The sequence below is a fragment of the Phyllosticta citribraziliensis genome, assembly GCF_038025025.1.
Source record: "Phyllosticta citribraziliensis strain CPC 17464 chromosome Unknown J3D65scaffold_2, whole genome shotgun sequence".
NCBI classification, from domain to species: Eukaryota; Fungi; Ascomycota; class Dothideomycetes; order Botryosphaeriales; family Phyllostictaceae; genus Phyllosticta; species Phyllosticta citribraziliensis.
The window spans coordinates 1,844,381-1,864,782 of NW_027117339.1; the positions used below are offsets into that span (position 1 = coordinate 1,844,381).

The 20,402-nt window shown below is 55.5% G+C and overlaps 10 protein-coding genes across 10 annotated transcripts; 3 read left to right on the forward strand and 7 right to left on the reverse strand.

Annotated features, from left to right (window-relative positions):
* Positions 1–177: 177 nt before the first annotated feature.
* Positions 178–1,636, reverse strand: J3D65DRAFT_614337 (cytokine-induced anti-apoptosis inhibitor 1, Fe-S biogenesis-domain-containing protein). The gene is made up of 2 exons (XM_066799197.1): positions 760–1,636; positions 178–709 (listed from the first exon to the last, which is right to left on the reverse strand). The coding sequence occupies exons 1-2, from the start codon at positions 1,472–1,474 to the stop codon at positions 402–404; spliced, it is 1,023 nt and encodes a 340-aa protein (XP_066658885.1). The 5' UTR covers positions 1,475–1,636; the 3' UTR covers positions 178–401.
* Positions 1,637–2,644: 1,008 nt separating this feature from the next.
* J3D65DRAFT_221757 (uncharacterized protein) lies at positions 2,645–3,443 on the forward strand. The gene is made up of 2 exons (XM_066794594.1): positions 2,645–2,882; positions 3,008–3,443. Exons 1-2 carry the CDS (start codon positions 2,731–2,733, stop codon positions 3,264–3,266), a joined length of 411 nt encoding a protein of 136 aa, XP_066658886.1. The 5' UTR covers positions 2,645–2,730; the 3' UTR covers positions 3,267–3,443.
* A 2,443-nt stretch (positions 3,444–5,886) lies between these two features.
* Positions 5,887–8,295, reverse strand: J3D65DRAFT_533823 (uncharacterized protein; the record flags this gene model as incomplete). The annotated part of the gene is made up of 2 exons (XM_066796695.1): positions 5,887–7,046; positions 7,098–8,295. Coding segments are annotated over 2 exons (2,358 nt in total), but the record flags the coding sequence as incomplete, so codon positions are not given.
* Positions 8,296–9,559: 1,264 nt separating this feature from the next.
* Positions 9,560–11,008, reverse strand: J3D65DRAFT_600329 (glutathione reductase-like protein; the record flags this gene model as incomplete). Its single annotated transcript, XM_066797963.1, has 2 exons — positions 9,560–10,811; positions 10,860–11,008. The coding sequence occupies 2 exons, from the start codon at positions 11,006–11,008 to the stop codon at positions 9,560–9,562; spliced, it is 1,401 nt and encodes a 466-aa protein (XP_066658888.1).
* A 342-nt stretch (positions 11,009–11,350) lies between these two features.
* J3D65DRAFT_222070 (uncharacterized protein) lies at positions 11,351–12,419 on the forward strand. Its single transcript, XM_066794595.1, has 2 exons — positions 11,351–11,813; positions 11,879–12,419. The coding sequence occupies exons 1-2, from the start codon at positions 11,718–11,720 to the stop codon at positions 12,191–12,193; spliced, it is 411 nt and encodes a 136-aa protein (XP_066658889.1). The 5' UTR covers positions 11,351–11,717; the 3' UTR covers positions 12,194–12,419.
* J3D65DRAFT_614351 (vacuolar protein sorting-associated protein-like protein 29) lies at positions 12,310–13,886 on the reverse strand. The gene is made up of 4 exons (XM_066799198.1): positions 13,387–13,886; positions 13,308–13,322; positions 12,820–13,233; positions 12,310–12,769 (listed from the first exon to the last, which is right to left on the reverse strand). Exons 1-4 carry the CDS (start codon positions 13,441–13,443, stop codon positions 12,653–12,655), a joined length of 603 nt encoding a protein of 200 aa, XP_066658890.1. The 5' UTR covers positions 13,444–13,886; the 3' UTR covers positions 12,310–12,652.
* J3D65DRAFT_584087 (pyridoxal phosphate-dependent transferase) lies at positions 13,675–15,408 on the forward strand (the record flags this gene model as incomplete). Its single annotated transcript, XM_066797733.1, has 4 exons — positions 13,675–14,059; positions 14,124–14,235; positions 14,294–14,919; positions 14,963–15,408. Exons 1-4 carry the CDS (start codon positions 14,008–14,010, stop codon positions 15,406–15,408), a joined length of 1,236 nt encoding a protein of 411 aa, XP_066658891.1. The 5' UTR covers positions 13,675–14,007.
* Positions 15,409–15,792: 384 nt separating this feature from the next.
* Positions 15,793–17,245, reverse strand: J3D65DRAFT_614356 (class II aldolase and Adducin N-terminal domain-containing protein). The gene is made up of 2 exons (XM_066799199.1): positions 16,584–17,245; positions 15,793–16,520 (listed from the first exon to the last, which is right to left on the reverse strand). Exons 1-2 carry the CDS (start codon positions 17,077–17,079, stop codon positions 15,922–15,924), a joined length of 1,095 nt encoding a protein of 364 aa, XP_066658892.1. The 5' UTR covers positions 17,080–17,245; the 3' UTR covers positions 15,793–15,921.
* A 78-nt stretch (positions 17,246–17,323) lies between these two features.
* On the reverse strand, positions 17,324–18,106 carry J3D65DRAFT_674432 (uncharacterized protein; the record flags this gene model as incomplete). Its single annotated transcript, XM_066803550.1, has 4 exons — positions 17,324–17,658; positions 17,731–17,787; positions 17,874–17,959; positions 18,020–18,106. The coding sequence occupies 4 exons, from the start codon at positions 18,104–18,106 to the stop codon at positions 17,559–17,561; spliced, it is 330 nt and encodes a 109-aa protein (XP_066658893.1). The 3' UTR covers positions 17,324–17,558.
* An 805-nt stretch (positions 18,107–18,911) lies between these two features.
* On the reverse strand, positions 18,912–19,966 carry J3D65DRAFT_644306 (mitochondrial 54S ribosomal protein uL3m; the record flags this gene model as incomplete). Its single annotated transcript, XM_066802145.1, has 3 exons — positions 18,912–19,024; positions 19,079–19,292; positions 19,352–19,966. The coding sequence occupies 3 exons, from the start codon at positions 19,964–19,966 to the stop codon at positions 18,912–18,914; spliced, it is 942 nt and encodes a 313-aa protein (XP_066658894.1).
* Between the last annotated feature and the right edge of the window lie 436 nt (positions 19,967–20,402).

The window sequence follows — 20,402 nt, forward strand, 5'->3', positions numbered from 1 at the left end:
CGGCTCTCTTGCATGGATGTGCTGCGTTGTTTGTAGTCACGTCTTGGCGCGCGTCCCCCGACGGCAGGTTTAACGCCATGGACACACGCAGTTAAGCCCGCAACTGCTTTTGAAAGTGCTCCCGTCGCCATCATTTGCTCAATTTTGGGCCGCTGGATTGAATGTAAAAATCATTGTGTCATTGATTCGTACCCCTGACCAGTCTATTTAACGCCATTGAAATGCGGCGTCTCGTGTGCCTGTCCTGTCCTGTCCTGTCCTAATAACGCGTCTCCAGAAGCAGCATTCAGATTCCGTGCCCTCTCCATACCCAACACCCAGCCGAATATACGTTTGTTGCGAAGAGCTACGCGCCCGTTGACTTGACCTTTCCAAAACCAAACTCCGCAGCAATGCACAATTTACAGCTGAATATCGTTATTGAGAAGCCGCACCTCTTCGCCCGGCTTGAAAGCAGGCAGGCCAATGTACGGGCAGCCGTCGCAGCGGAACGCGTCGCCAAGTGCGCAGTTCCCGCAGCTGCCCACCTTACCTTGAACGGTAAAGTCGACTTCGGCAAGATCCTCGGATTCGAGTTTCATGGTGTTGAGGGCTTTGTCGGCCGCTTCCCGTTTGGCTTTGTCTTCTTGCTCGAGCTGTTGCGCAAGTCCGCAGGTACAGTCTTTGCAGGCACGCCTCCGCTTGCCCACCTTTGGTCGGCATTCAGGTGCTGTGTAACCGTTAGCCTACGCATGCATGCTGCCGGCTTGTCTCACTTACGCGGCATAACAGGCCTCATTTTATCTTGCTCCGTCAACAGCTCATCCTCGTCAATCAAGTCGTCGTCGTCATCATCGTCTTCGCCAGTGACAACAGGAGTGCCAAAGTCATCACTAAAGTCGACGAAGCCGACACCAGCCGGCTTTGGTGGCTCAACTGACTCGCTCTTCCTCTTTCCATTCAGAGCGAGGGGAACGGCGCCGTTGGATGGCGCAGTGTTCGTCTTTCGTTTGAGCCGCAAAGGCACAGCTTGCTCGGCGCTGTAGTCGGGCTTGAGCATGCCATCATTGTCTTGGCTGACGAGGCCTGCAAGAATGGCTTCGGTCTTCTCTGCTCCGTCGAGGCCGAATTTACCATCCTGGCTGCGGAGGCGACCACCGGGCTTCAGGGTCTCGATGAGCTTCGCAATGACGTCGCGGCTGAGAAGGTTCTGGCTCTGGGTGCGCGAGCCATCTGCGTCGGACAGGACGAGGACGGCGTCGTAAGTGGATTGCGGAAGAGTGACGAGGCCAAGTGAAAGGCGATCCAGCATCTGGATGTCGGTTACATTGCGATCATGGGTCTCGAAAACGCGGTTCAGGGCCTCGGGATGCGCAGCAACGGATGGTGGGGCTACGAGCAGCGTGCGAGTGCCGGTAGCGGACTTGGTGGGGTGAGTCGCGACCGAGGCGAAATCGAAATCTGAGGAAGTATCGATGGAAACCGAAGGCGCCATGTTGACGGCGTGGGAGGAAGTGGATAGACTTCAGCTTGGGTCCGGAGGGTCAGGAGAGCGTCGAGGGGAAAATTGCGAGCGGACAGATTTGCAAGAAGCGGGAGGACGTCGAATAGTTGAGGTAATAGGCGTCTCCACGGAACTGCGAGTCGCTGCGGTGCTTACAAAGCCTGATGTCGGGTGCTCTGAGTGGAACGACAGCAGGTGGTGGCCTGAGACGTCAGGCAGCAACGGCGAAACTATTCACCGGTGCGGGACCCTTGCCTCCCCAAAGCAGACAAGCGCAGTGCGGGGAAATGGGTCACCACCGGCTGGCCCTTTGGTTCCATTGTTTGTCCAGGGCAGGCTGGGGGGAGCCAATGTTGCACTGGACGATGCCATGTCGACTACAGTACCTATGTAGCTGAACTTGGTGCAATCCCACAGCAACGCTGCTATCCCAGCTACGGAGGCATTCCACGCTCCTCAGGTCTGCCTCCGCTGCTTCGGACGGCGAGTAGTGACGTAAGGGGTCCAGCTCGCCCGTTCAACATCACCCAGATGGCACCTTAGGCACGGCATTTTGGCAATTGCAAATGGCCTATGGCGAGTCAGATACCTCGCATTCAGGCACTCGTGCGGCTCACAGCAACCTGTTGGTTTGAAGACGGGCCGTTATGCGTGCCAGGAGTCGCAGTCGTGTGCTGTCTAGACGTGCATACCCCGCCTCCCGCCTCCGCAAACGCCTACAGGTTGCTCGCGTGAGCCTGTATCGTACATCAATACCGCCGGACCATCGCCATAGTTCCTGTCACCATCGCGTCGCAGACTTCTTTGCAACTCGAAGCTGGCTTGCCCTGCCTCCAATCCTGGTCCCATTCCCACTCCGCATCTTTCCTGCAGGTACCATCACCCGTGGTGGCTCCACCATCACCTACAGCCGCGCTTGGCCCAAGCTCCCAAAGGGGTCACGAGAGTCGAAGCTGATCGAATAAAACGCCATTCCCATCCAAGACCCTTTCCTGTTCCCCAGTCTTCACCTTCAACTCTAATTCTGACGCCAACTCCACCGCTCTTCATTCTCTCTCCCGCTCCTCAATCACACCAGTGAGTCTGCCTCATCCTCCGTCCGTTGTTCCCATCCGCAGCTCCCGTGGCAGTGCGAGCTTGACAAGCACACACGTCACTTCAGCTCCCTTATCTATGCCACCTCGCCCGTTCGACAAAGCTTCAGCTCTGACTGTCAATCCAAAGATCTCTTCCTTTTCCAATCCATCATGACCCGCTCCCACAAGGCCAATGACCGTGACCACGCCGCTCACCAAGGCAACGACGAGCACCACCATCTTCCTCGCTTCTTTGCCAAACACGGTCATGTTGACTCTGAGCCCGGAAAGGTCAAGAAGAACGGCGGGGGTAACTTCAACTGGTAAGTCTGGTACATGCTCCAGTCTGATCTTTCCAAGAACCTATTACCTCACGTCATCCACGGTCTGCTGCTCAATTGATTGCCTCTTGTCTATGCATCGTAAGCTGACAGCAGACGACTTCCAGGGGCCGCGAGGGTGACGAGCTAGACGACTTTGCCTACAACATGTCCAATCCCCGCCGTCGCTCAAACAGCAGCACCCTACACAATATGAGGGATGTGAAGACAAAGTTCGAGACGGTCGAGCCCGAACCCGTCTTTGAAGAAGAAATTCACGGTCCCCTCGCTGAGGACAATGACCTTGACAAGGTCTCCACCGGCGACAGTACCAACACTGAAGGCAGTGTCGAGGACGACGAGCACGGTGCTGCCAAAAAGCTATAAGCTCGGCGTTCTGAGATCGAAAATACTCTCCGCAGCAACGGTGCATTGATTTTGGGGTGGCTTTTCTTTCAAGACCACATTGCTCTCGTCCCTTCCTGCCCTTCGTCAATCTTGCTTGGCGAGACTAGCTGCGGCTGGTGCTTGAAACAAAGTCGCTACGTTTCTCACCGAACTCTTACAAAAAGGACCACAAGAAGGTCTGGGAGATTCTGAGCCGCCTTTTTCCTTTTCTTTCATCAATGTTGTTTGCTAGGCCCACAAACTTGTTGCCGTCGGCGTTGCTGCAAACATCAATGTACTCCATAGGCGAACTGTTCTTTCACTAGTAACGAATGGATGACTTGAACGAAAGACTTAACTAACCACATCATATCGAGTCAGTGATCCCAACGATGTTTCGGCCGCACCACGCATAGGTAACCTTGCTCGAACCCCTGCGGGCTCGGCCACACCCCATCTCACCCCTTGCCTGAGGCTTCCCCCACGACCGCCACTCCCCCACCTCCCCCTCACGTGTGCCCATCACGCGGCACCTTGTCTTTGAGCCTTTCACTTTTCTCGTATTTTGATTTTTGAAGCTAGGTCCAGATGTGGACAACGTCTCGCCTTACCCCACGCCAGCCTTGTAGCACCTCACTTGACCTTCCTGATCCCGAAACACCCAGACCCCACACTACCGGGACTTGGAAGCGCATGCTTGCTTGGTTGAGTGAAGGAGAGAGAAATATTTGGTTTCACGGGATTCTCTCCCAAAGCTAGCATGTAGCTACAAAATAATGACGCTTTTGATTAAGGCTTGGATGCTGAGCATGCTAGGTGGGTAGTCTAGGTACTAGCTGAGACTAAAGGAGACACAGTGCTTGAAATGCCAAAGCAAGACCACGCAAAGAGAGGACAGACGAATAGCAGAATGAAAAGGTATCTCGGCTTTTCACCTCTCCCCTCCTTGCTCTTCCCGCGGCCTCGACAATAGTAAACCGAAAGAGTAAACAGAGACAGAATTCCTTCATCTCTGTTGGTAACATTACGGAGGCAGAGCAACCTTGCTTCCACTCATACTCCTCTCTCCTCACAAGAATGCGCCCACGCTGCCATCTCTTTCGTCCCTCGCCTTCTGCTGCTCATGAACTCCCGCCGTTGCCGCCACCGGCGAAGCAGCACCAACGCCGGCGCCGTTCCAACTGCTGCGCTCCCTGCCATCCGCATGCTCCAACTTGCCGACTAAGCCTCCACCCCTACTCCACCCCTGGCTCGCGCCTACACCACCGCTGCCCCCTGTTCTTGTACCCGTTCCCGCCCCCTTGCCCACATTCCCAATCTCGGCCAACGCTCTCCTCTCCATGGCCCCGAGGCCCGTCGCCCCTCCCCCACTGCCCCCTCCATCTTTCTTATGGCTGCTCAGCGCACTCGCAACACTGCTGCCGCTGCTATGCCGCCCGCGATTCACGATGCTGCCGCCCATGCCCGCGCGCAGCTGCTCGCGCACCGCGACGCTGAGCCGGGCTCGACTGGCACTGGCTCGCCTCGCCTGCACGGCGTGCGCCGAGCGGCGGATGGCCGCCGCCGCGTGCAGGTCGGCCAGCGAGGGCGTGGGCGAGCTGTCGTGCCGCGGGGCGGACGACGACCCGCCGGAGAGCGCGGCGAGCGTGAGGGCCGTCGGCGTGGCCGTGGCTGTGAGTCTGGTGGGAGATGTCATCGTTGTCGTTGCGGCAGTGGGGTCTTGGGCCCCGGCCGTCGTGTGCGGGACCCGCACTGGCAATGTCGAGTGCTTCGGCCTACTACTGCTGTTGTTCTTGTCCTTGCGTGGGCTTCTTCGCAGGTTGACGCCCAGGATGGCGAGGTCGTCGTGCGACAGGGCCGACGTGGAGCTGGCAGTCGAAAGGGGACGATGTGCCGCTGCGTTGCCACTGCGCCGCGACGAAAGTGGCCGCCTAATGGGCGATGATGAGCTCGTGGGCCGTTTGGAGGGCGATGTCGTTGACATTCGCTTGAACGGCGACGAGAGTATCGATTTCAGGGGGCTGGAGGGGCGGCTGGTGCGGCCAGCGCGGGTCGGCGAGGGGGTTCTGGGGCGATATGTCGGGATGGGAAAGGGTGAGTTTTCTTTGCCCGTTGGAGGTGGGATACTGGGAGCCGTCTCGAGCGTCGGAGAGACATTGCTGGTGCTGCGATGATGACGGAGCGGGGGGTGGCTCCTGAGTGGACTGAGGCTCAGGGATGGACTCGACCGTTTCCTGCCTTCAAGAGAGCGGGTGGAGAAGGGGGAGGCGACGACGGGATTGAAAGTGACAGGCCGCTGTTGAATATGAGAATCGACACTTTCACGATTGGCGTCCCGTTTGGCGTGTCCTACTTCTGACTTTGGAGAATTAACGTGAACGGTCTTGTCTGCAACGTCCAACCCGCCCAGCACAGTTGCAGACTGCGGGTTGTTGCTCGCGGCGCTGCCAACGCTTTCCTCGGTATCCGTGTACAAGCTCTCGCTGAGTCCAGATAAAACCATGCTACTTCGCGGGCTTTCGCTTGGTGCTCTTCCGGCCAAGGGTCCATGTTCTCCTGGAGGCAGGGCAGTGCTACGCCAGCGGCGTACCCCAGAAGACGAGGTTTCAGAGTACGCTCGCGCTGTGGCTCGTCTGCCCGTCCGCTTGCGGCGCAGACTACCCGGGAAATTCGACCCTTCTGAAGGCATGGCTCCAGTTGTGACCGGCCTCGACTGGGCGCCCGAGTCGGAAGAACCTTCCAAAGACATACTCTCCTTCCCCTCTCCATTCATGGTGCCGATTATGGACGGGCGCTTTTCACTGGAGCCGCAGGATGAACTGAAAAATGGCGAGTTCGCGGAAGCACGCTGCCGGATCCAAGATTGACGCTTCTCGTGCAGTGAACGGTCGTCGGCTGCAGCAGCGGCTGCGAGGAAGGAGAGGCCATCTGGAGGTGGAGACCCAGGGACTAGACGGACGCTTTTCCGCTCGTCTGCATTCGAATAACGATTTGCGTCGCTAGTTGGCGAGGTAGGCGGAGGATTTGGGAAACTCGATGGTGCGGGAGACAGCATTCCCGTCGACAATGTGCTATAAGAGCTACGACTGCCGCGAGATTGTTGACTGTATGTTGACAAGCGCTGCCCCGACAGCCGCCGAGATGGAGATCCCCAAGATGCTCGGCCGTGGCCGATCCCAGTCATGCGTTTGCGATGGGGCAGGCCGATGGGATACCGAGCATCATTGCTATCACGATGAACAGGGAATGAGCGCACTGGCCGACGACCGCGAATTGGTGAATCGCCTGCCGGACGAGATTTGATGTGTCGCGAGCGGCGTACGTCGGGAAGACTCCATTCCCCGGAGCGAATGGCACTTTCAATCATGACTCTGTCTGTTTCGCCAATCGTACTAGTCTGGGAAGGCTTGTATTTGTGGTGACGGGACTTCTTTAGCGGCGAAGGCAGGGCGATCTGTGGAGGTGGTTCTGGCGTGCGGGCTCTGTGGGTTGACTCGCCCTTTTCAACGTCCCGGTCCCCGGGATTGGTGAACGCGTCTTCGTCGTTCTCCCACGCGTGCTCCTCGTATATCGGTCTCGAGATGTCTGGCTTGCTGATCTTTGGGGAACTCGACCGCGATCGTCCTCTGCTGCTCGCCCTTTTCCGGCGTCGGAAAAACAGAATCCCAAGAACGAGGGCGATAAGTGCGAAGAGGACACAGCAGACAGACACGGCTATGATAACGGAGCTGCTTTCAGGGTCCGAACTGGAACGAGTTGCGGAGGAGGAGTGGTCTGAGGCTGTAGTTGCTTCAGCATCTGCTGAGGTGGAACGGGGGGAGTTGTTCGTACGTGTAGCGGTTGCATTCGCGCTCTCTATCACAATGCTAAAGCCTTGTGAATCGCTGACCGACCCTTCTGCTTTCGTGATGTTGACGCTGGCGTGTATTGTCTGCGGCTTCGTACCTGCCGGTATCTCGCCAATGATGGCGCGTTCGGTCTGGTCAAACTGTAGCCACTGAGCAGCTGCACCGAGGTCGACTTGAATGTCTAGATCCGATCCTCCGACGATGACAGTGCTCATGTCGAATTTGACCGGCTCGCCTACCACAGCGTTGAGAACCCCTATGTCGCCTCTGAGGAGCATGGAGGCCGAAATCAATTGTAGGGTCGTGTTTGCGACATCCCCGTACGTGTCGACCGCAAGGACCGTGATTTCTGTGTAGCTGATGTTCTGCGGGGCTGCCCCGTTGATTTCCATAGACCTTGGGTCAAAGAAGAGCCATTCGGGGACTTGAGCCGTTGTTCTCCGCAAGTTTGAATCGTTGACAGGGTTGCCATCCAGACTCAAGCTACCCCGGAGATTGGTGATCCTGACTGAATCTCCCGGGCTGAGGCTGATCGTTTGCTCCACCACTGCGAAGACAAATTCGTGGTTGCTCACAAAGATAGAGAAGCCGACTTCTGCGCCTGCAAATCCAGGGTAGTCCGAGGCAATGAGAAGTATTTCCAAGGTCTGCGGCAATGTGTCGGCTGCAGGGCTTGTCCCGGAAAAGGCCAAAGATCCAGAATCGAACTTGACCCACGACGGGAGCGGAGATCGATTGCTCAAGATAGTTGTGTACTGAGTCAAATCGGATGTCGCGGACGAGAATAAACCATCGTCAAAATGGATTGTAAAATTTGTCGATGGATACAGGACCACAGCGTCTGGGCCAGAGAGCTTGCCCGCATTGAGCAGGGAGGTCGTGATGTTCCCTTTGACTTCTGGAGCGGGATGGTCCGACACCATCAACGTCGACTCCATTGCAGTGGATCCAGTCGAGTCCTGCGCCGTGATTGCAAAGTGTGTAGTTCCAACATCGGTTGCCGTGGGAGTACCGTATAGTCTTCGATTTGGCGAATCCAACGCGAGCCATGGCGGGTTACCGGAGATGCTGTAATTGACAGTCCCAGAAACTTGCGCAAAAGTCCCCGGGGAGAAGCGAAACTCAAACGGCTGCGATACTCGTGCAACAGGTGGAACTTGCGAATTGAGAGGAAACGATATGGTTGGTATTCCTTCAACGGCGAGCGCTAAGGACAGAATGAACGCGAACGGCAACATCGTTGTCTGATCGTCGTCCTTCTGTCCAGTCGAATGGAGAGGACCCTTGAGGAGGAAATAGAAAAGACGAGAAAAATGTCGCAATGACAAGAGACATTCGACGGCGCCTTCCTAGACCTGCCACCATCTGACGCAAAAATCGCAGAGTCGACCATTAGTGGCGGGACGATGTCTAACATGACTTTCTACCAGGGACCAATCTACGCGTCACTGCGCGTCTGGCGCGTTTTGGCGCCTGACCCTTACCTAGCATTTTCAACATCAAGTGGTGGTGATGTGGAGGAATGCGGGACAGGAGTGGTAAGAATTCGAGGGAATGTGGGCGGCAAGGGATGACTTTGTGGTGCAGGCCTTTGGGCTTACCTGTCCAGCCACAATTGTTAGAGGGGCGAAGTCGATCGATATGATCCAGAATTCTTGAGCTGAGGCGTAGAGCAGTGTTGATCCCGTTTTATCCGGCGCGTTGTGATCGATGCAACGGTCAATTCTGGATCTGGTGGAGGTGCGGACCGTTGCCTTCAAACCACCCACCCACCCTGCTGCGCCGCCCTCTTTTCAACATCGCCATAGTTTTCTCTCTGCGAAGAACTCGCTGATGGTCCCTTGTGTAGCTGGTCATTGCAGCGACACGAAGCTTGCGACGCCAGGCGGCGCCCTCGACCGGATAGCAATATAGCTCGTAACTTGCGGAATGCCTCCTGCTTTTTGACCATTCGTGTGCCCCTCTTGCGATTTCCTTGTCAGGATCCGATGCTTCCTTGTAAGAAAACCGCCTCCTACGCTCGCCATTGGTGTCAAATTCTATGGTGGTGGCTGGTAATGAAGTCAAGTTCTTTACCAGCACCTCGGCGTCTTGCACCATTTCCTAGCTCTTCCATTATTCCGAGACATCCAGGAACGCTAATCTTCTTGGTAGCGATCGCAGGACGGGATTGTGGGCCGAACGAGTTGAATACAAAGCAATCGACTCGTGCATTCAATCCACACAACCTTGGCACATGGCAGCTTTGTGCTCCGCCGCTTCGGACCAGTGGCCTGCCTTTCCCATCCTGCCTGGCTATGAGGCCGTCGGATATTTTGAATTCACAATTTTCAAGACTAGAGTCCTGTCACTGACCTACCCCTCCAGGGGCTTCGAGCAAGGGATTGTCATTATTCGATCGACGTATCTAATGCAAAAAATCTTTTCTCTCTTGCCGCTATATCTCTATTTCAGGGTGACCAACTCCTCTGCGCTAGTCGGATGTATGGCGACGCAGCGATCAAAATCGGCCTTGGTCGCGCCCATCCGGACTGCGACACCAAAGCCCTGCAACATCTCGCCTACTCCCTGGCCCACCAGGTGCAAGCCAACCACGCGCTCGTTGGGGCCCTCGCACACCACCTTCATCGCAGTCGGGCCCTTGTGCTCAGGTTCCATCATGGCGTAGTACATGGCAGTGAAGCTCGTCTTGTAGACCTTGACGCTGTCACCATACTTTTCACGCGCTTCCGGCTCGGTCAAGCCTACAGAGCCTACCTCTGGATGCGCAAAAACGACCGAGGGGATGTTCTCGTACTCGAGTCTCGAATCCTTCTGTCCGCCGAAGATGCGATCACTGAGACGACGACCCGCGGCAATGGCGACAGGAGTGAGCTCGAATCCCTTGTTGCAGACGTCACCCAGCGCGTAGACGTTGTCAATGCTGGTGTTTTGGAAGTCGTCAACGACAATGTGTTTTCTTTCGTCGAGCTTGACGCCACCGAGGTTCTCGAGACCCAGTTTCTCGATTTCTGGTGAACGTCCAACGGCGAACAAAACGACGTCGACGTCCTCCAGGACGAGGTTCTCCTTGCCCGCCTCGGTGTAGGTGACACGCTTCTTGCCATTGCCTAAGTCTTCCACCTTGGTGATCTGGCCTTGCTTGTGCAGGTTCACACCGACACGCTCATATTCCTTGGTGACTGTGTCTTGAATGATTGGGTCGAAGCTCCTGAGGACCTTGTCACCACGGATGAAGAAGTGCGTCTCAGTGCCCAGCGCGTGGAGCATGCCCGACATTTCAACGCCAATGTAACCTGCGCCAACGACAGCCACCTTCTTGGGCTGTTGGTCAATGTCGAAGAAGCCATCGCTGTCAATGCACAGCTCCTTGCCAGGGATGTTGGGCAACGTGGGGTGTCCACCGACGGCGATCAAGACGTGTTTTGCCTTGACTTGCTCCTTGCCGCCATCGTCCAACTTGACCTCGACAGTGTTCTTGTCGACAAAGCTTGCGAAGCCGTGAATGTACTCCACCTTGTCGTTTCCGAGGTTCCTCTCGTAGATGCCGTTCAGGCGCTTTACGTAGGCATCGCGCTTCGTCTTGAACGTATTCCAGTCGAACGAGAGGTTGTCGTAGTTGAAGCCGTAGGCCTTGCTGTCTTTGAATGTCTCGGCGATGGCGGCAGCGTTCCACGTTACTTTCTTGGGCACACAGCTGAAGATTGTCAGCGAAGCCACACGCGAAAAGGTTACCTCGACTCACCCGACGTTGACGCAAGTTCCTCCGAGTCTCTTGCTCTCGATGGCAATCGTCTTGGCGCCATACATGGCGCTAGCTCGTCTGCCAGAGGCAAGTCCACCGCTACCGCCTCCAATGACGAGGTAATCGCATTCTTTGGGAGTGGGCGCCATGGCGGGGTAGGTGGTGGAAAAATGTCGCGAAAAGGCGGAGAGTCTTGATGTAGCCAGCCTGGACGGCCTAGCTAGAAGAACTCTGAAGGGAAATTGAGGAGACAGCTTGGCTGTTTGCGATGGGGAAAAGGAGTGGTGGTGCAGCGGGGCTGCTGATATATGTAATCCGAGTACCGTAGGACCCTTCCTTGGAGCAAACAGTCAATGACGACAGAGCCTAGACCTTTGACGTTGCGGGTGCGCGGGAGTAAGCACCACAAGTCGACTAGCTGACCGTGTGTTCAATGCTCCAAAGGGCGGCGCGGGACAGGACGGGCGCTGGATATATCGTCGAGAACAAGTTCGGCTGACCAATGGCCATGGCACAGGGAATCTTGCGAGCTCGCGATGGCGATTCCACCTCATGACTAAGCGGCTAGCCATTGTCCGAGGTCGCCGAGCTAGCCATTGAAGCGTGGAGAACACACTTTGAATCGTGCAGCCTCCAACGGTGGTTTTTTGTCCCTCTAGCAGTTGTTCGAGTGCGGCTTCGTCTAATGAGGCGGTACCTGCAGTTCGGCTGAACATTCGCCTCCGCCGCCTAGTGACGTCGAGCATCTTCTTGTCACGCCATGTTCCTGGCGCGAAGTTGTAGCTTCATCCTGCGGGGAAACGCGACCACCACTGCAAAAGTTCCTCCCAAACATCTCCGACCCCAGAAGCAGCAACCATGGGAGGCCGTCAATCCGTGCCTCGCGGACCAGACAACATGAATGAAACATCTCGTCCGACCCGGCCGCCCCGGTCGTTCGTCTACAATGCTAGGGTACGTGCAACCCGGGTCGACCTTGAAGCGAGATTCTGAGAGACGCGACTGACTTGCCCGTGCAGACATTTACCGCTCCGCTTGCAGCCTTCACCATGGCCGGTCTCCTTTTCATCTATGCGAGAACATCAATCCGGGCCGCAAAGTTGAACGCCCAGAAGCATCGCGAAGCCGATGGTGGGCAGATAAATTGGAAGAATGAAAGCGCTCGACGACATGGCCAAGCCGAGCAGCTAAGCACGAATTCGTCGTTGCTGAAAGAGGCGTTGATAGGCGACAGACTGTCAAAGACTCCCAAGGATGGCGTGGAGAAGCAATCATCAGGCACAAAGTCCGACGACGATGCGGCTCTTGAGAAAGTAAAGGCTGGTAGAGCATGAGGGGATGGAATAATGGATACCCAGGGTGGAATGGACGAAGCATCTAAAGTTCCGAATTTCATCATTGAAATACCAAGGATCTGGGCCTGCTGAATTTCTCAATTGATGAATCAAGCCCGCTTGTCTTTCCAACGATCCAAATCACCATGGATGTGGATAAACATGCAAGATAATAGGTTGACAGGTGGGGCGCAAGATACTGAATTAGCCAAGAGGCAGTCTTCATAGCCACAAATCCCACCCATGAAGTCACATCAGGCTCCAATCGCTAGCCCGGTCTTCTCGAACGCTCCCGATAACTTGATGACTGCGGGGTAGCACAAGACAACAGAAAGACCAAACTCTACTTCGGGCAATGTAGGAAGCAAGCGCACCTCTCGGGTTGCAAATATCAGATTCCTGTTAAGACGTGGTATCATTCATGCTCCGCATTATTTCCCTCTAGCCTCGCCATGAGTTTTAAGCAATTCCACCTCCATTTTTCCGAAAGGAAACCTTCTCCACACCCACGTTCTCGTTCCCGTTTGCGTCCTTTCGCAGTTGGTAGACGTAAAGTACTAGTACGTCGCCTTGAATCTGAGGAAAGTGTCAGCAGGCGCACTGGAGTGGTTGGTCAAGCCACGTACATCCATGAGTACGAAACTTGGCGTAGGTTCGTCTTCCTCTGGCCACCAGCCCGTTGTCATTGCGCCCGTAGCGCTCCCCGGGTTGACAAAGAACTTGCCCTCCATCTCGTAGGCCTCGAATCTGTGTGTTCCGCCCCACAGAAGAACGTCGACATCCATCTGGCGCGCCGCGATCAACAGGCTGTCTGCATCGCCAGGAGGGATGATGGTGTGTCCATGTGTGAAGCCTATTCTCAACGAGCCATGGGTAACGACTTTGGAGAGGGCAAGGTTAGGCGCTTCGACATCGAAGTCGCCCTTGACGATCTGTAGGTCGGGAGCTATGCTGCGCAGGAAGTCATAGGTATCCTTGTCGGTGAGGTTGCCTAGACATAGTATCTGGCCGATCTTGCCCGGGGCAAGGAGTTTCTTGAACTGTTCGGAGTCAGAGGGGCTGCGCGTGGCGCGAGGAGACGCGTTGAGGGACCGGATAGGAGGAGCTGGTCTACCTTTGTGGGAATGTCCTATGACGTGGTTTAGTCGCCGAGCTGTGTCTGGATTGGGGGCAGGGTGGGATCAAGGGCTTACCGAAGCTCTGTCTGGGATGAAGAGGTCACCAAGACATAGCACCAGTCTTGAAGTCATGGTGTTCGGTCATCCACGACAGTTGGCCGCGTTAGGCCCGCAAATGGTAGTGTCGGTGCGGAGTTGAGTGATGTTGGAAGCACGCGCCTCCGGAGAGCGGAAGAGGAGGCGGGATTCCTCTAGCGGGACGCCAAGCAGCGGAGCGGGCGGGACGACGGGAATCGCGAGTCGATGGATGTTGGTCCTTTCCGGGAGCTTGCGGACGACAATGGAGCAGTCCGGGCGGTTGCACTCGGCCACTATTGACTCTTTGAAGGGCCAGAAGAGCAATATGACTGCGTCAATGTCGCCATGTATGCGCCGGCACACGGTCCCTTGGATTGGACATCGGACTTAAGCCACCTGCCGGGGTGTTGAATTGTTCAATTACCTTCAGGTCATTGTCATCTCATTCGAGTCCCGAATTCAACCACCGCTGTCAAAACACACGATCAATTGCGCCGACGGCCAAGAATCGCAAAACATCCCACTTTGGAGAGCTCATCATCTCTGCTGACTATCCCAATCCGGAAGTTCGGTCCCGCCCCGCGTTCCTTAACCCCTCCCACCACTCCGCCGCCAATCATGGCCTCCAGCGCCAGCTCCCGCCTTAGTCTCGTGTCGAGACACTTGAACGGCAAGTCCATCGCTCCTCCAAACACCTCCTTCACCTACGAACTCGACATTGACTCCATCGCCAGACTCCTCTCCAGACTCGCCTGCCATGTCTTCCCAGGAGCCGCACGCTGCCCTGCTCATTCCCGGGCCAATAGAGTTTGAAGATGCCGTCCTCCAGGCCATGAGTCACTACAGGTACGTACAAGCTGATCCGCGTCTCACTCGGCCCAATATGCTGACGGTTGTGCTCCAGTGAGTCGCATGTCGGCGCACCATTTGTCTCTGTCTTTGGAGAGGCCCTCTCCATGCTCAGGAAGCTCTTCCAAACCTCCAACCCCGCATCGCAACCGTTTGTCATCTCTGGGTCAGGGACGCTTGGATGGGATCAGGTGGCAGCCAACTTGGCTGAGCCGGGCGACGAGGTGTTGGTCCTACACACTGGATACTTTGCCGACTCATTTGCCGATTGCTTCGACACATATGGCGTCAAGGCCACTCAGCTGAAGGCGCCAATTGGTGACAGGCCGCAGCCCGACCAAATTGAGAAGGCGCTGAAGGAAAAGAAGTACAAGTTGATTACAATCACACATGTCGACACGTCTACCGGGGTTCTCAGCGACATCAAGGCTGTGTCGGAACTGGTGCACCGCGTCAGCCCGGAGACCCTGGTCGTTGTGGATGGCGTGTGCAGCGTTGGGTCCGAGGAAATCCGCTTCGACGACTGGGGAATCGACGTTGTTCTTACTGCCAGTCAGAAGGGAATTGGCTGCCCCGCTGGTCTGAGCATTCTCATGGCATCTGGTAGAGCCATTGAGACCTTTAAGGACAGAAAGACAAAGCCAACTTCCTACTTCGGCTCGTGGAAGAACTGGCTACCAAGTATGGCACTGCCCCCTTAGCGCATCCAACCAGTTGCTAACAGGCACAGTCATGCAAAACTACGAAGCCAAGAAGCCCTCTTACTTCGCCACTCCCTCTCCGCAGCTTGTTCGCGCTCTTCACACATCGCTGACCCACATCCTGGCTTCGCCTCTGGATCAACGCTTCGCACGCCAGAATGAAGTTTCCCAGAGGGTCAAGCAGACCGTCAAGTCTCTTGGATTGAAGCAGCTCGCTGAGAAGCCCGAGAACCAGGCAAATGGCATGACCGCCATCTATCTCCCCGAGGGAGTTGCTGCAACCCAAGTGTTGCCCTCGCTGCTCAAGAAGGGTGTCATCTTCGCCGGTGGCCTGCACAAGGAGATTGCTACCAAGTACATCCGATTTGGCCACATGGGTGTCAGTGTCATGGATCCCAAGCGGGACGACATTGATCGCGCTCTGGCAGCTCTCAACGAGAGCTTGTCTGATGCTGGATACAAGGCTTAATGGAGAAAAACGCGTCCAAATACGTACATACTGTCTCTTTCCTATACATATGATGGAACGACCAAAAAAGGCTGAAATTCGATTCAGAAAATGTTGAGAACAAGTTAAAGAACATTCGATTTGCACAGAAATATCTTGCTCTCGCACTGTGAATGCCTACATGCAAAAGGGAAGCTTGACAGTCTCCTCCAATGCTGCAGGGGACAGCAGGCCCAGGACTCCCTGGAATGGCGATTGCAGAGAGCGAAATGGACCGGCCCGCATGCCAGGGATCTCGGACCGATCTCTTCGGATGGAGCATTGAGGAGCAACGAAGCCCTCTGCAAAGATGCAATTAAATCACTTGTCACAATCCATACACAATGCAGAAAAAGCAAAGCATCAATGCAATCGTACAGGATACCTAACAATTCGGTCGGACAAGCTTTCCCGCTTCTCCCACAAGCATTCCAGGGAGCATCCGATGGTCCATCAAGGTGCAGCAGATCCTGGCAACGACACACCGCGTCTGCCTTATCCTCCCGTCAACTCGTCCATCCCACCGCGCACCTTATCCCTAACTTCATTCCTATACAACGGGCACACGTCAACCTCCCTCCTCCACAGCTCCCACGGCCTACCCACCGAGCCCTTCGCAACCGACTCCGCGGCATCCCTCGCCTCCCTGTCACTCAGATACCGCACGCCATCCACAGCCGCACTCTTGACAGTCGCCCCACTCAGCTTCCCACTACCTTCGTCAACCTTGCCTCCCTCCACCACGCCGCCTCCCCAGGCCGCAGCAATTGTCAAGGCCCCCGTCAATGCCTGCGCCGCCTCCTTGGTGTACACGGCCTGGAATACGGCAGTCTCGATGCTGGCGGCCGCCGTGGTGAAGCCGTGGCCGCGCATCAGCACCGTCGAGTGTTCCGGGACGCGCGGTCCAGGCGGCGGGTCGCGGCCGGTGATTCTGGTCCTCAGCGACGTCGACAGTGTCGCCAGCGCTGTGTGAGACACGCGGAAGGCATTGGCGAGCGCCGCGCCCAGGCGCGGTGTGCGAACTAGCAGGTCTTGTGGCTCTGACGAGGATGAGGAGAAGTATGCGGCTATGTCCCAGACAGGGACCTGCGGGCCTGGAGAAAAGGAAGAGGATTAGCAGGTGAACCAATAATGGTGTAGTTGAGCGCCGGGCATACCGAGAAACCCAGCCATGTGCGTAGTCGGCCTGAGCGGCACATTGCTCACGCAATACGGCAAGACCTCTGGACAATGACTATGGACGACGGCATTGACATCCGGGTACTTTTTCAGAAGCTCGCTATGTATGCAGCGCTCGGCGTAGCCGGGCTTGACGTTTGGGTAGACGGGCGACGCGTCCTCGACGTTGTACTGAACCAGATCGGCCTCGCTGCTGATGAGCGCGGGCGCTATGTGGCGCGCCATGAAGAAGGTCGACGGGTTGTGAGGGTTGCGCACGCTGAGGTGCCCGTAGCCGTCGACGATCCCGTGGTGGTGCAGGATGTGGGATCCGGTGATGAAGATGTCGAGGAGTGCATCGTCTATGTCGCCTTTGGCTTGGCCTTCGTTGTCTGCCATTTTTGCTTTTGCTTGACGCTGCGATTGACTTATGTTGTTTGAGGCCGAATGTTGTTGTAGTATGCTGGGGGGTCTGGCTGGGAATCCAGCTGCCATTGCGTCATGCTTGCGACCCCGCCATGGCTCTTGCTACCTAGCTCCAGTCGCGCATGCATAAATCCGGGTTTTCCTCAGGAAGGAAAGCTTGGTGCATATAGACAACGACCAAAAGGGAAGGAGGGTGGAGGAAATCTGAATTTCTTTCGGGAGCTCAGAAAGGGAGGGAATCAAGCGTTCAGGAGGAATGCATGGAGAATTCAAGTGATAAGAAGCACACGACCAATTAAGCGAGATGCGTTTGCACCACTCCAAGTCCTACCGTCAAACACTCCAGTAGCAAAGAATACAGCAGTCTCAATGCTCCGCTCGAATCGATATCCGCACCAGTCCCTTGGCACACATTCGAAATTCGACACTGAGAAGCCAGTATAGCTATCGAAGCTTACCCTCTCCCTGACACGATGAAGTCAATCAACCATACATCCAAGCTCCAACGGAGTCGTCCACTCATACCGATTGAAGTCAATGGCAGCGTCTCAGTTACACCTGAAAGAACCAACATCATCGGTCCAACCCTTCAAATCATCTGTCCCAGGCCATTCCAAGTGGAGGAATTTCCCCGAGCAATCAATGGTTCTAGACACGGCGGTTAGCCGCAAAAGAAGCCCCGGCAAAGCTGAAAGTTGTAGAGATGCAAAGCTGGCCTACCGAAACAAGTCGCACTGGAATCCCTGATCTGGGCCGAAAGAGGACAGTTCGGCTCCGCTGCAGCGAAAGAGACGCGTTAGAACTCAATATCTTTAGTAAGAGACCGGTAAAGAGGATGAGATGGGTGGGAATTGTGGATGCACCTTCGCCCGTTATTGATGCAGTAGCCCTTGAGACGTTCGATTTTGGTGCATGTGCCGCCCCAGTGGGGATCGGTGCATATGTATACCTGTTTATTCGTGTCAGGGAAACTGTTTATGCCCTAAATGAAGTTCGGATAGCCACGTACGCGGAAGATGAACGGGTTGTCCTGGCGTGGCGAAAGGGCGCCAGCTTCTCTGGACATAGCAATGTCGAGAGGTGTCGCGGTCGCCATGGCGGCCAGCAGGTTGAGTAGAATGACGGGTAAGTAATGCATAGCGATAGGATAATGATGCTGTGGCTCAAAAGAGTGCCAGTGTCGACACAGTGTTGGGGTTCGAGAAAGTAATGAAGGATATATAGCGTCTCGGGCACGGCAATGGAATTCTTTTCAGTATCCACGAAATCGGAAGGGCCTTTGAAACCAATTGAGGATGCATCTATCAAAAGAAGAAAGCCAGGGGGGAAGTTCTGCCGTTTCATCGTGCTTTGGTACATGTTGGGCAAGATCTCGAACGATTGGCGGCAAGTACGTGTATCGTTAAATCCGGAAAGAACGGACTTGAATCTGAGGTGTCTGTCCTCTTGCGCACCAAACAATTCTGAAGCAAACAAGTCAAGCCGAGGCGAAAATGAAGACGACTCGAAATGCGGCGAATCAGCAAATGTGAAAAATTTCTAATAGAGTTACCAAATAAAGAAACATTGCATCCGAAGGTGCAACAGATCCACGGGGCCCACGCATCTCAGCTATGGGTAACGTATCCTCGAGGTCATCGTGACAACCTCGGAGACGGGCTATAGCAAAGGTCAATCAATACAGCTGTTGTGTGCACATGATGCTGAGTAGGTGATTTCGGTCGAGACGAGTAGGTATAACGTTGCTCTCTGGCGACCACTTGCGCCCTACCTCTTGTTCAAACTTGGATATCCAGATTCACTCTTCTCCGTTACTCTCATGATGCTTGCTGAAGCTTTCACCCCAGTCTTTGGCTCGGTTTGACTTGCGCCTTGGAGAAGCTTCGGGTTTTCCCAAACGACTAAGCCTTGACATGCTTTGCTACCGCTACAGGAACGGCCGGAACGTCAGGCCACGCCTTCTTGATGGCGTCCTGTACCATTACCAAGCAGCCCTTGGGACCAGGAACGGCGCCTGTGGTCCGTGGTTAGCAGATGTTCTAAAGACACGTCTAGTAGGCGCACTCACCATTCACGACCACAATTCCCATCTCCTTGTCCACCTGCAGCACCTTGAGGTTCTGCACAGTGTGACGTTCATTACCCATGCGTCCTGCCATGGGCCTGCCAGGGAGCACTCTGGAACCGGAGCCCTGACCACCACCAGACGAACCCATTCCTCTGTGCATGAGCGACTGACCGTGCGAAGCAGGCTGACCACCCCATCCATGCTTTTTCATACCCTATAATGCCATCATGTCAAATTCTGACCCCAACGAATTCCGCGAGAAGGTGGACTTACACCCGCAAAACCCTTGCCCTTTGTGTTTGCCCTCGCATCCACAAACTGGCCCTCCAGAAACCAGTCCGCACCAATGACCTGTCCGACCGCCAGCAGACCCTGCTCATCCTTGACGCGGAATTCCTTGATGTGCTCCTTGGGACTGACCTCGCACACGGCGTAGTGACCCAGCATTGGCCTCGTAATGTTGCTTGGATGTCTGTATCCGCTGCCCACGGCGACAGCCCAGTATCCATGAATATTGCGCCTCTTGTGGGACACGACCTGGCATCGGTCGATCTGCAAGACGGTGCATGGGACGCGGAGACCCGTCGCTGGATCGACCATTGCGGTCATGCCTCTTTTGATGGCGATGGCACCGGACCGCAACGGGGTCGTAAAAGCCTTGCGCTCAAGTGCAGCAGTCGATGAGGCGCCGAGTACAGGTAGGTGGGGTCCATGGTTGAAGCGATTGGTGGGATGCGGGTGTTTGGTGACGGATTTCATGCCGCGAGAGGTCATGGCGAAGGCATTGCTGGGAGCGCATTGGGGGACAACGGCCGCCGTTCTTGATGCTTGTCTTGCTATGGATCCAATGGGCGATTGGGCCCACCGCAAAGAGAGCCGTGGTGGCATTGCTGCGGTCGTGTGGAGAGGTGGAAGTGGTAATGCTGGTAGTTTTGGGGATTTCCAGCGGCTGGAAGTCGGCAATGCGATCTCTGCACTTGTGGCCGCCGCGGTCTCCGTAGCACGATGGCAAACAACGGAGCCAGCACCGCAGCTACGTTGGAAGTTGACTTGCACACGCGCTAGCATGGCTCTAGCCTGCTGCAGATTGATTACCATCACCAATTGGTCAGATGCTAGCTGGGGGGCACCTCCACACCGGTGGAGATCCTCCTTCTTCCAGCGAATTTAAGCAATTTCAGACGTCACCAGATGTAAAAACCCAAACACCCAGTCGTTGATTAAGTCTAGAGAAAACATCCACCACCACCGCCGCACCATTTGCCCTGAAAGCGGGACAATCACCCTTCAACTTTTGACCATTGCCAAAGTGCACCTCTCATCC

Coding starts and splice junctions, on each gene's coding strand:
- J3D65DRAFT_614337 (XM_066799197.1), bottom strand. CDS start 1,474: ATGGCGCCTTCGGTTTCCATCGATACTTCCTCAGATTTCGATTTCGCC. Junction 710..759: donor AATGAGGCCTGTTATGCCGC/GTAAGTGAGACA, acceptor ACGGTTACACAG/CACCTGAATGCCGACCAAAG.
- J3D65DRAFT_221757 (XM_066794594.1), top strand. CDS start 2,731: ATGACCCGCTCCCACAAGGCCAATGACCGTGACCACGCCGCTCACCAA. Junction 2,883..3,007: donor GGCGGGGGTAACTTCAACTG/GTAAGTCTGGTA, acceptor GACGACTTCCAG/GGGCCGCGAGGGTGACGAGC.
- J3D65DRAFT_222070 (XM_066794595.1), top strand. CDS start 11,718: ATGGGAGGCCGTCAATCCGTGCCTCGCGGACCAGACAACATGAATGAA. Junction 11,814..11,878: donor CGTTCGTCTACAATGCTAGG/GTACGTGCAACC, acceptor TTGCCCGTGCAG/ACATTTACCGCTCCGCTTGC.
- J3D65DRAFT_614351 (XM_066799198.1), bottom strand. CDS start 13,443: ATGACTTCAAGACTGGTGCTATGTCTTGGTGACCTCTTCATCCCAGAC. Junction 12,770..12,819: donor CAAGTTTCGTACTCATGGAT/GTACGTGGCTTG, acceptor CACTTTCCTCAG/ATTCAAGGCGACGTACTAGT.
- J3D65DRAFT_614356 (XM_066799199.1), bottom strand. CDS start 17,079: ATGGCAGCTGGATTCCCAGCCAGACCCCCCAGCATACTACAACAACAT. Junction 16,521..16,583: donor GCACATGGCTGGGTTTCTCG/GTATGCCCGGCG, acceptor CCTTTTCTCCAG/GCCCGCAGGTCCCTGTCTGG.